Source organism: Labeo rohita, chromosome 6 (assembly GCF_022985175.1).
Source record: "Labeo rohita strain BAU-BD-2019 chromosome 6, IGBB_LRoh.1.0, whole genome shotgun sequence".
Lineage (NCBI taxonomy): Eukaryota > Metazoa > Chordata > Actinopteri > Cypriniformes > Cyprinidae > Labeo > Labeo rohita.
In genome coordinates this window covers 33,153,479-33,166,889 of record NC_066874.1, presented here as the reverse complement: position 1 = coordinate 33,166,889, position 13,411 = coordinate 33,153,479, and the positions used below count along the sequence as shown (strand labels likewise).

At 30.9% G+C, this 13,411-nt stretch overlaps 1 protein-coding gene across 3 annotated transcripts; it reads right to left on the bottom strand.

Annotated features, from left to right (window-relative positions):
• Positions 1–271: 271 nt before the first annotated feature.
• Positions 272–11,151, bottom strand: pltp (phospholipid transfer protein). 3 transcript variants are annotated; one of them, XM_051112394.1, is made up of 16 exons: positions 10,994–11,151; positions 6,089–6,220; positions 5,908–6,007; positions 5,452–5,577; positions 4,446–4,601; positions 4,245–4,308; positions 4,092–4,155; positions 3,917–4,008; positions 2,463–2,639; positions 2,319–2,378; positions 2,070–2,234; positions 1,917–1,984; positions 1,791–1,833; positions 1,628–1,691; positions 972–1,048; positions 272–880 (listed from the first exon to the last, which is right to left on the bottom strand). In XM_051112394.1, exons 2-16 carry the CDS (start codon positions 6,195–6,197, stop codon positions 785–787), a joined length of 1,461 nt encoding a protein of 486 aa, XP_050968351.1. In that variant the 5' UTR covers positions 6,198–6,220; positions 10,994–11,151; the 3' UTR covers positions 272–784. The 3 variants fall into 3 exon arrangements, with proteins under 3 accessions (XP_050968351.1, XP_050968352.1, XP_050968350.1); XM_051112395.1 differs by lacking the exon at positions 10,994–11,151 and adding an exon at positions 10,851–10,987; XM_051112393.1 differs by lacking the exon at positions 10,994–11,151 and adding an exon at positions 7,878–8,027.
• Between the last annotated feature and the right edge of the window lie 2,260 nt (positions 11,152–13,411).

Here is a 13,411-nt window from a genome sequence, read left to right as displayed (position 1 = left end):
ACACAATATAAGATCTGTATATGTGTTTTCGGGAATCAGACACTTGTGCAATACCTTAAAGTCAACATGAACCTGCATTTGCAACCCATTTTACTTCTGAAATGTGGTTAAAAAATGTCATTTGCAACTAATGCATTGATTTATATTCAGGTCTGAATGTAAATCTGTAGTGGATTGTGGGGATCTGCTCTCCTGAAATACCATCCTCAAGAGCATCTCTACGTATCTAAATGCTTTATAAAGTAATGCTGCTTTATGTAAATATATATACTTATTTGCTTATATTGGTGTAATCTTTATGCAACCGCTATTTACACCAAATGTAAAAAGTTAGACTGTATTTACACTGAGAGCAAAGAGTGATAAATACTGTTTTCACAAAGTGTAAATAGAGGTAACTGCAATTTGTGCTAAAGGTGAAATTCCTAAGCAATAGTGAAAGCATCCTTTGCTAACAAGTTTGATCATTTGCATTCTTAAATAGATTATTGCATTAACTATTTTAGGGATATAAGGAAAAAAATCATCATTGTATGTTAAAGTGCAAATTCAGAAATTCAAAAAGTGTATTCAGAGAGTAAACGGGGTGAATTCAGAGTTCATGTTGACTGTAACGATAGCAGGTCTTGAGGATTAAACATTTTGTACAGTTAACAAACATCATGCTTCTGCTGGAAGGTTAGTTCTTCTCTTTTAAAACCTCCATTTATTGCTCCATATTTTAGTATCTGTGCATGACTTTGAACATGCAGTAATGTTTGCACTGTTTTTTTTCCCCCCCGTTTTAAATTGAGTTGTCTGTTTCACCGGCCAGCTTCTTCTCGATTATTTCTCTCAGGCCTGTTTTAAAGTGTAGGTTTGCCCCCACGATGATGTAGCCCTGTGAAATCAAAGATAGAGAATCACAGCTGAACATACGAAAGTGTCTGTATCTTACACTTAAGATGTTAAAAGTTTCAACAGCCACTTACATTGTGATACTCAACCACCTCTTCGATGAAGTCTATCCCGTCCGGCAGAGGGATCTGCACACCTCGCTTTGTGTAATCTTACATCAAACACAAAACACATTAAGATGCACCACATTTCTGATTTTTCTGATGTTTTACCAAAATGAAATACATTTGAGGTCAGTAAAAGTTTTTTTTTTGTTTTGTATAGTTTTTAAATGTTTATTCAAATAACCAATGCATTAAATTGATAAAATGTGACATTAAAAATATTAATAATGTATAAAGGTTTTATTTAAAATAAATGCTCTCAAATGAGAGTTTTTAAAACAATTAATCCTGAAAAGAATTATCAGGGTTTCCACCACAAATATCTAGCAGAACTGTTTTCAACACCGATTTAAAAAAAATATATATATATATTTCTTATATTGGAATAATTTCTGAAGGATTATGTGACACTGAAGACTGGAGTAATGATGCTGAAAATTCAACTTTGCATCACAGGAATAAATTACACTTTAATATATATTCTAATAGAAAATGGTTATTTTAAATTGTAATAATATTTCACAATATTACAGTTTTTACTGAATTTTTAAATAAATGCAGCCTTGGCAAGCAAAAAAGTCTTCTTTTAAAATACTAAAAAAAATTAAATATAACCACTAACTTACTGTTAATGAGAGGCACCACTGATATCTGCAGCATTGTCTTCAATGGACCTTGAAGTGGAATTAGCTAAAGGAAAAATATTCATTTTGCTATGAATAAGTCATTCAATTCTGCTCTTGATTAGTTTTGCATCAAATATATTCGTATGTGAAAACGCAAACTTACAGCTAAAGACTCCAGAGCAGATTGATTGGAGAAAATTTTGAACCTGAAAACAGATTCTTAGTTTAAAATCAGTGTTAAAATGAGTTAAATGTCATATACAGTTCAGCGTTCGTGCATCATATTCACCTTCTCAGATCTAAATGGATGGCCAGGCGCTTGCCTTTCATTGATACTTTTGCGTTGAATTTCCCTTCCTAAAAACAAGGTGAGATTAGGCACATTTACAGTATCCGTTCATTATAAAATTAGCTATTTGATTGTGTATATTATAGTTCTCACCATGGTCATGCTGCTGAGCTGGACTGCTGGTTTTCCTGGAGGAAGAATCAACACTTTGACGTTACAGTTGACGGATACACTGGCACCCGAGGTCTTGATAGTGGAGCGAGGAGGAGATGTGACCTCTAACTCCAGCGAGAGTGGATGCTCCATTAGAGTCGGGTTCTGACAGGACAGACAAACACAGAGAATAAATGCTTCCCAGGGCGTTGTTATGTGGTTGTATATATGCATTCTAGTTTTGCTCACCAGCATCATGATTGTACCCAAGTAGGTAGTTCTGAGGAGCATCTCCAAGTCCTTCGGCATCTAAAAAATGAGTTGAATGATAGTTAATTTTGTCTTTTTTTTTTTTTTTATCACGGCCTTGAAATGTATTCGATGGCGTCTCACTCGCTCGTTTGCGATCGTCATTTGGAACAGCCCGCCTTTGAAGTAAGAGTAGAGGCCGCTGTCAAAGAAGTACTCGGAGAGAGCGAGATAGATCATTCGATCATACTCTCTCACTACAGGATTCACAGCGTAGTTCACGAGGGTCTCGTTCTCATTCTTAAGATCGTAAAACATGCCCTGTGTAGACAAAGGTGAGAGAAAAAAAACTGAATTTAAACCTTAAAATTTCTAAATATATATTAGAAAATGGACTTCAAGGGGCAAGAAAATACCATGTTTTTTGAGGTCAGTGTAAGACTTTTTTTATGTTTTTGAAAGTCTCTTATTCTTACCAAGGCTGCATATAAATAGTAAACACATTAATATTGTGAAATATTATTTTAATGTAAAACAACTGTTTTCTATCAGAATATATTGTACAATTTAATTTATTCATGTGATCAAAGCTGAATTTTCAGCATCGCTACTCCAGTCTTCAGTGTCACATGATCCTTCAGAAATCATCCTAATATGCTGATTTGCTGCTCAATAAATATGTATTATTATTTTTAATGTTTAGACAGTTTTGCTGCTTCATATGTTTGTTGAAAACTAATACAGTTTATTTTGAGAATTTTGTGATGAATAAAAAGTTTAAAAGAACAGCAATTATTTGAAATAGAAGTTTTTTGTAAGGTTATAAATGTCTTTACTGTCACTTTCAGGTTTTGAAAGAAGTTTCTTCTGCCCACCATGGCTGCACTTATTTGATCAAAAATACATTAAAAAAATGTTAAATATTATTACAATTCAAAATAACTGTTTTCTGTTGTGCTATATTGTAAAATGTAATTTATTCCTGTGATCAAAGCTGAATTTTCAGCATCATTACTCCAGTCTTCAGTGTCACATGATCCTTCAGAAATCATTCTAATATACTAATTTACTGCTCAATAAATATATATTTTTAATGTTTAAACAGTTGTGCTGCTTCATATGTTTGTGGAAACTAATACATTTTATTTTGAGAATTTTTTGATGAATAGAAATTTTTTAAAAAGAGCAATTATTTGAAATAGAAGTCTTTTGTGAGGTTATAAATGTCTTTACTGTCACTTTCAATTTTTAAAAGAAATTTCTTCTGCTCACCATGGCTGCACTTATTTGATCATAAATACATCAAAAATTATTAAATATTATTACAATTCAAGATAACTGTTTTTTGTTGTACTATATTGTAAAATGTAATTTATTCCTGTGATCAAAGCTGCATTTTCAGCATCATTACCCCAGTCTTCAGTGTCACATGATCCTTCAGAAATCATTCTAATCTGCTGATTTGCTCCTCAAGAAACATTTCTGATTATCAGTGTTAAAAACACTTGTGCTGCTTCATATTTTGTAAAAAATTGTAATGAATTATTGACCCCAAAAACTTGCATATCAAGTTCAGTAACTAGTCATCTATCACTCACCCTAAAATCCATATCGAGGCTAGTTTCTGTCACCACGGGGTCACTGAGCAGTGAGTAATCAATGCCTACATAACTGTCCACCTCCGTACGAACTGAAAAACACATTCATGTAAACACACGAGTCTGCCAGATCAATATATCAACAGTTTTACAGTGATCAGAATTGTTCTCTAACCAGGGATTGTTTCCAGTAGCTGGTTAACCAAAACCAGTGCAGCATGATTCAAGGCAGGACAAATCTAACAGAGATAAATAAGCAAACATTAATTTTCATTAAAATGTGCTATAATGTCATTAAAGTTAAAATATCTTTAAAAAGCAAACAAACCTGTTTATTCAAGACGAAGCGCATTCCTGTAGTCAGGAACGTTCCGATAAAATCATAAACCCTCCTGTAATATTTTAAGACACGTGAATATGCCTTATAACAGACAGACATGCAAACTGCTGAGCAAACTATGTATTTAATTCACAAGGACACAGTCACGTGTCACTTGCAATGCTCAAAATTCAATACAGAGTCAAGTACCCAAAGGTCCCGCCAAATCTGGCCCTCATCTTGGAGATGGATGCATCGCAGGTGACGTTGGAGATCTTGAGACGTCCCTCACTGTCTTTGCTGAGATGGAGGACTGTAAAGATGTTGACACCTTCGGCTGAGGCGTTGATGGCTCCCTCATCATAACTAATGGAGAGAAAGACTGCATTTATATAATGAAAAATTCAGTAAAAACAGTAATATTGTGAAATATTATTACAATTTCAAATAGCTGTTTTCTTTGTGAATCTATTGTAAAATGTAATTTATTCCTGTGATGCAAAGCTGAATTTTCAGCATCATTACTCCAGTCTTCAATGACACATGATCCTTTAGAAATCATTCTGATATGTGATCCTGCACCACAAACCCAGTCATAAGGGTCATTTTTTTTAAACTGACATCATCTAAAGCTAAACAAGTAAGCTTTCCATTGATGTATGGTTTGTTAGGATAGGACAATATTTGGCTGAGACACAACTATTTGAAAATCTGTAATCTGAGGGTGCAAAAAACTAAATATTGAGAATTTTTTTATATATTTACAGTAGGACATTTACAAAATGTCTTCATGGAACATGATCTTTATTTAATATCCTAATAATTTTTGGCATAAAAGAAAAATCGATCATTTTGACCCATACAATGTATTGTTGGCTACTGCTACAAATATACCCGTGCTACTTAAGACTGGTTTTGTGGTCCAGTGCCACAAAAATTTCTGATTATTAGCAATGTAGAAAACAGTTATGCTTCTTTATATTTTTGTGGCAAACGTGATACATATTTATTTTCAGGATTCTCTGATGAATAGAAAGTTCAAAAGAACCGCGTTTATTTGAAACAGAATCTTTTGTAACATTCTAAATGTCTTTACTGTCACTTTTGATCAATTTAATGCAGATTTGCTGAATGAAAGTATTAATTCATTTCATTTAGTTGCTTGTGACCTCAGATCATAAATGTCTTTGATTTCTGCAGAAGTGTTCAGACTCACAAGAGCCAGTAAAGGATGCGTCTCTGGAAGTTGAGGGTGATGGAGGAGTTCTGCACCTCGAACAGCAGCCCCACATCAGGCTGGAAACGCAGGTCAGACGCCAGATTCAGCTCCGTGATCTTCACACTGAACAAACATTACAAACACAGATATTATTGAAACTTGCTATCTATGTACTTGCTATCTATCTGATGGCAGTTATCTGAATTTCTTTGAATTTCAGATAGTGTAAATTCTACTTTCTTTCATTCTAATTCGAACTGCAGTTCTACATTCTCTATGATTCCTCAGTTCAAAATCAGGAACTGAATTGGAATTTAAAAGGCATTCTTATTTCTATTCTGAATGTTGCACAACTCTGACGCTTTTCAGCCCTGTGTGTGTTTGACCACATGACGGCGCTGTTTGGAACATGACTATATGACAGTGGAAACCCAGTAAGTAAAGTAAACATACTCTTTGATGGTGTACTGGAAACGGCCCTCTTCACCACGCATCTCTGGCATGGTGATGTTACTCAACTCTTCTTCCACGAACCTCTTTGTCTCTGTCTTCACTGTAAAGATGTCAGAGAAAAGCCACTTTAATTTTTATAGACTACCAAAGTATTTAATATTTTCTTATTTTCTAATCTTACACATCTCCAGTCCTCTGTCGGTGATGCGGATCTTGCATCCAGGCGGCTCTGCTAAAGTCATCGTGATTAATGAAAGAAGAAAGATGATAGAGACTTTCAGCAGCCCCATTACTCCTCAGTAGACCTGAAAAACTACACAAGGAAGAGGGTGAACCACACTGTAGAATTATTTTTTTAAGTTGTACACACACACACAGACACACACACATGTTGTGTTTACATGTTTTATGGGGACATTCCATAGGCGTAATGGTTTTTATACTGTACAAACCCTATTTTCTATCACCCTACACCTAAACCTAGCCCTCACAGGAGACTGTGCACACTTTTACTTTCTCAAAAAAAACTCATTCTGCATGATTTATAAGCCTGTTTCCTCATGGGGACCTCACAAATGTCCCCACAAGGTCAAAATTTACTGGTATTACTATCCTTGTGGGGACATTTGGTCCCCATAACGTGATAAATACCAGGTGCACACACACACACAAGATTACGTAAATATATATATATATATGTTTAACAATAAAATGCTATTTCAGTTTTTCTACTTGAAAATTCTGTTTTTTTAATTTATTATTTATATATGTTTTTTTTTTATTATTATTATTTGTGAAATTTACTATTAATTTCTGAGTGAAAGTTTTTTCCAGGATCATTAAATAATAATAATAATAATAATAATAATAATAATATATTAGGGCTGTCAGTTTAGCACGTTTACATAATTAATTAGTTATGAAATATAACGCAATTAAAATATTAAAATAGTTAACGCACTGGCCCCGCCCCCAGAACTGTACATCATTTTATATTTCATACAGTTGACTGTTGACAAATTTGATCCAGATTTAGTTTCTTATTTAGAGTAAAATTTTATTTTAAAAAATAATAATGATAGATAATAGGCTAAGAGGAATAAAAATAAAAACATTAAAGGGATAGTTCACCCCAAAAAAAAAAAAAAAAAAAAAAAAAAAAAAAAATCTGTCATAATTTTTCTTTTGTGGAACATGAAAGAAGGTATTTTGAACACAAAGCTGTTTTGGCTAACAATGACTTACATTGTATGGAATACAATCCCAAAAAAATACTGACACATTTCTCAAATTATCTTCTTTTCCATAGTGTACGTTAGGCTGTTGCAGCCTAAATGTTTATGTGTGATAAATTCTATTTTGAATTAGATAAAATAAATGTTATTAAACAAATAATTTCTTGCTGAAGGTACTTTTTGTAATGTCTGTTTGATGCTTTACATAATAATTATCTTTTGGGAGCAATGTCTCTTAATTTGCGATTAATTAGATGAATTAATTGAAACATCATGTAATTAATTAGATTGAAAAATTTGAATCCACTGACAGCCCTAAAATAAATAAATAAATGAAAAGGTTAATTTATATTCTCAATTTTCATGTCATTTTCATTCCATAAATAAATAAGTAATCAGTAAATAAGAAGAAATATAAGTTAGGTTATTAAACTTAAATTAGGTAGTATAAATTCATTTAAAAAGTATAAATAATACATTTATATAAAGATGGATTTATTTATTACATTTAATATATTTCAAAAATAATAATAACTCAATTCAAGTCCAAAAACTAGTGCACCAAAACCCTTTCTTGTGCATTAGTTTAAAAGATCACATCAGAGTTACTGTCTGTTTACTAATGGTGCAGCTTTTCTCTCCTGCACCAAAGAGCTTCTCTAGTGCAGCAGCAGCAAAATAGGCACTGGCAGCTGAATATATGCAAACCGCAAGCAAATAAGAGAATGGCCTTGCCTTTCAAGCGTTTGTAAGAAAATATCCAGAGAAAGAAGAAGTCCAAGTCTGTCGTCTCTCGTCTCTGTAGCAGTGTGTGTGTGTGTGTGAAGAGTCTGTGTCTGCGTGTGTGTGTTTATAGTGCAGAGGAGGAGAGACTGTGTTCCTCGTCTGAATAGGCAGCAGAGATAGAGTGATAGAGAGAGAGAGAGAGAGAGAGAGAGAGAGAGAGAGAGAGAGAGAGAGAGACTGTATATTTACAGCATCCCCAAAGAGAACGTTATTATGTGGTTTCTATGGTGTCGCTGTGCTGTTGAGAGTTTTTTGGCAAAGTGTTTTGAGTTGCAATGCTGTTCTGGTGTTTTTCACTCATGTACTGTTCAAATGGTTTGGGATGAGTTACATTTTGGGGTTTGTTTACATCACTAAACCTAGTATGTAATTTACAGTAATTTGCATTAGGATACAGGCAGCACTGCAACCATTTATATATATATGCACATTTAAATGATAATTTTAAAATAAATAAACAAAGAAATACATTTAATTTTAATATAATTAAAAATATAACATATTTATAAAAAAAAATTATATAAATTATATAAATATTTTATAAATATTATAATTCTACATTTAATTTTAAATCATTTAAAATAATTACAAATACATGTAATAATTAAAACAATTTCAATTCAAATAAAAATGTAATAATTAAATAAATAATATAATTTTAATTAATACATTTTATTATACTTTAAAGTTTAAATAATAAAAATAAGTAAATAATTTTAAATGATTTAAAACATAAAAACAAAAAAATAAGCAAATAACTGAATCATTTCAAAAATTACAAATAAATAAATAATTAAAATAAAAATACATTTAATGTAATAAATGTAATAATTATATAATTGTTATAAGTTAATTCATAATTTAACATTTAATTTAAAATAATTTGAATTTGAATAATTTAAATGATTTAAAATAAATAATATTATTAAAGTATTGTATAATTATTAATAATGATGCAATAATGATGTATAATAATTATATTTTATATTTGCTATTTCATAAAATAACTAGTCAAACAAATTAAATAATAGTAACTACAATAACATATGAACATTTCATGTATTACTACTCAGTATAATAGAGATGCAGTGGCCAACAGCTTGAATGCGGTCGCTCTCTTGGAGGTCGCATGTGTGTGTGTGATGCTGGAGGCAGCTGTCTTTAGTCACCCAGATATAACCAACAGGAACAAACAGGATCAAAACAAACCGTCCCGCAAATGGGCTTTATAAGGTCATTGACCCCGGGGTCCGGCTGATTTACCCCCGCTTCAAAGAAGACGGTCTCAGGCAGGCGGAAAGATTTTACAAATGCCTCATTTATTTTGTATAAAAACCCTGTGGGCTTGGGAACTTTTTTTAAGCATGAAGAGGTAATTACTTCACTGAGACAATGTCTGTCAGCAAACGCATTGTCCGTGTGCAATACCGATAGGCGACCTTTGACACAAAATGATGCTGAATGAAAGCCACATGTCTTTGCGTTTAAGCAAAGACGAACATGTTCTTTGTGAAACTTAAGTGTTTTCTGGAATGAATCAAGTTTTTGGGGGAACAAGAAATAGAAATGGCATGAGATTCAGTGCATGTGGAAATCGCTTGCATTGTGAATGCTCCTCACAAGTGTTTTCGGACATAAGATGATGTTTGTTTTGAGAAGGAAATGGGGTTACTACAGTTCACAAACACAAGTTTGCTTCTCCAGGTCAATACCCCAAGAAAACCCCAAACATAATAACTAAAACAATGTTATACAAGCAAAATGACACCAACTTTGTATTCAAACTATGTTTTGTTCCCACTGGGACAGCGCACAAAATGTGTCAATGTTATTTTAAATTAGTAATACAGTTTGTTTTTTTTACAAATGATAATAATAATAAATAAATAATATTTTTTATTTCATTTTAAATATTTTAAAATATATAATTGTAATAGGTAAAACATAGTTTATTATTAAATATTAATATTATTAATATTATTATAAAAATATTAAATTATTATTTTATTATGTTTAAAGAAGTAAAAACATACATATTTTAAAAGAATAAATGATCATTTTATTTAATTTATTAATTTATTTTAAATAAATAAATACATTTATTTAATAAGCAATTGTTTTTTATTCTATTTTAAATCATTTAAAATATAATAATAATAGTAATAATACTATATAATTACTAAAATATTTAATGTAATATTTATGTACAATAATTACAAAACAGTTTTGCTCACAAAGCTGCACAGCAACTAATGTACTTTTAAATTATACTTATAAATTAAATTATATATAAAAGTATACTTTTACTTTTAAATTATTATATTACACTTGTAAATAATTTCAAAATAATTTTATTTAAAATTTTAATACATAAATAATGCATTTTTAAATAATAAATTGTAATACATTTTTTAAATATATTTAATAAATACACATTACATTTTAAATAGTTGTTAATACATTTGATAAATAAACAATATTTTAATTACATTTTAAATAATGCATTATTTAATTATAAATAATTAATTAAATTTTAAACAATTTAGAATAAATTAATAATAATATAGTACTATATAATTATTAATTCAATAGCAAACTCAGAATATTTTTATGTAAATTTGGGTCAAAGGGCAAAGCCACATGATATAAAATGTGCCGCAGTTATGTAAAACTAACTAGTAGTGTTGAGCCATAATTTAAACAGTAAAATCCTCCTTATGTAGCGTTGTTTAAACACAAATATGAACACAATTGATATGTTACTTAGTTCACATGCAGATTTCCTAGTCAGGAGCCACTTGATGAAGGACACTACATAAATCATATATAAAAAAAAGCTTATAAATCCAGAGTACAGGTGATGTCCGGCTGCCAAATGAAAAATGAAAATTTCCATATAGCCTGATAGAAACATAAACCTACCTCCATTTTTCCTGGAGGCTCTCGTTCCCTTTTGAGTGGTGCCACAAAATGAAAACATCAACTTTGTACACAATTTTGTGCAAACTTATTCCCATATTTCCCTCCCCAAATCCCTTTGCCTTTCTCAATAATTGAATACTTACAGCAGTGTGGAAATGCAGACTGGGTAACTTCAGCGTTTCTCAGATATGAACTCTTAGAGGAAGCAGATAGTCTTGCAGTCTGAAATGCACCAGTTTGAATCCTCACTGCTGTATCCTTCCTCTTTTAGTCTGGGTTCACTGTGTTCCCACTTCATAGGCAGTCAGAATTTATAAGGGCAGGTTGGGAAAGGGTGTTCCTTTTCGCCTCATGCCATATACGACCTTGTGACAACAATGATGGCTGGAATTCATAATCATGATAATGTGCAATGAAAACATTTTCCAGAAGATCAACACTCAACAACGAATTGTGGCATTTTAATTGTGTACAAACAGCATACTTGCAGCATTTCCAAAAGTTCACATTATTTCCAGTGGTGGAGTGGTGGCCTGAGGTTGCATTAAACAGAATCCAGCACTTTACCCTTTAATTTCTGGAGACTAAACCTTAAATTAGTTCATGACTTCTTAGAAGCCCATGTCACAAGGTTTCATAGAATCACATGATGCAAGAAATGGCTTTGACTTAAAACCACAGAGGACCAAGGTGGAGCTCACATCGGAGAATCAAGTTCAGAAAAAAATGTTATTTTAAGCTTTTGCCCACCAATTATGGGGTGAGCACATTAAACTTTCTTTTTTAAGACTCAAAACTTGTTTGAAAAGAGTGGGCAAGGAAATGCGTCACATGGTCTGTGAGTAGCACAAGTTTAGGCTCAGTGCTGTCAGGGAACTTTTGATCTGGTTTTCCTCCCACCAAAAACCAGAATCACCTCAGAAGTCTGCGCAAAGCTGAATTGTGCAGACCACCAGTCCGGATGAACGGCTTCGTGATTTAAGAACATACAGCAGCGGTGTTATTGTTTACTAAAACTATTAAGACATTTTTTTCTTAACTGAAATTAAATGAAAAAAAAAAAAAATGTATACACGGTAAAAAATATTTTTCATAAACTTGTAAATAAAACAAAGAGTATTGGAGCATATTTTGCAAGAAAATACTGTTGTTGTTGTTTTTCATGTTTTTCAAATTTCACATTCAGTGTTACTTGCCATTTCTTTGCAATTGTTTGTGAAATGTATTTCTGCGTGAAAATGTTTATTTATTTATTTAATTTTTTCTCCCAGTGATGAAAAACTTAACTTTAATGGAAATTAGAAATGCTTTCTTTATGTTTAAGTACTAAAATTATTAAAGCTGAAACTAATTATTTTATATATATATATATATATATATATATGTATATATATTAACTAAAACTAATAAAAATGACAAAAGCACATACATTTCTAAAACTTGAAAATGTAAAATAAAATTGGATTCAAATTATTAATAAATTCCATAATAAATAAATAATACTACAGTAACACTGACATACAAACTTGTTCTTACCTAAATAAGTAAATGCATTTCATTTTGAATAATTAAAAATAAATAAATAATATAATTAATTAATTATATTTTTGTTTAATTTTAAATAATTAAAAATAAATTACATTTTAGGTGATTTGAAACAAATAAAAACAAAAATCATTAAATTTAATTTTAAAATATTTTTAAATAATTAATTAAATAAATGCATAAATAATAAACAATAAAATAAACCATTTTAATAAATTCATAATTTACCATTTAATTTTAAAGAATTTGAATTAAATAAATAACTTGACATTCATTTTAAAACTGTATAGATTTATATTTATATAGATTAGAAATGTTTTTGTACAGCACTGTCAGTATCTAACCAGAAGTGAAAACAGAAATATAACATTTAAATCAAAATAAATGTGACCCTTGACCACAAAACCAGTCATAAGGGTCAGTTTTTCCAAACTGAGATTTATACATCATCTGAAAGCTAAATAAGCTTTCCATCGATGTATGGTTTGCTATGATAGGACAATATTTGGTCGAGATACAACTATTTGAAAACCAGGAATCTAAGGGTGCAAAAAAATCTAAATATTGAGAAAATCTCCTTTAAAGTTGTCCAAATAAAGTTCTTAACATTGCATATTACTAATGAAAAAATAAAGTTTAAATTTATTTACAGTAGAAATTTTACAAAATATTTTCATGGAACATGATCTTTACTTAATATCCTAATGATATTTGGCATAAAACAAAAATCTATCATTTTGACCCATACAATGTATTTTTGGCAATACAATGTATTTTTGGCAAACCCCAGCGACTTAAGACTGGTTTTGTGGTCCAGGGTCACAAATGATATAGTCCAAATGACCAATAAAGTACAAAGGGCAGTAAAGTGCACATGACCAATATAGTGCAAATGGCATGATGTACAAATGGGAAATGAGCCAAATTCAAACTGTGCAGTTCACAATAGTTCAAATTAAGTAATGATATAAGTAGGATGTTAAAAAGTGGAAGTGTGGCAAAGTTCATAAGCAAAC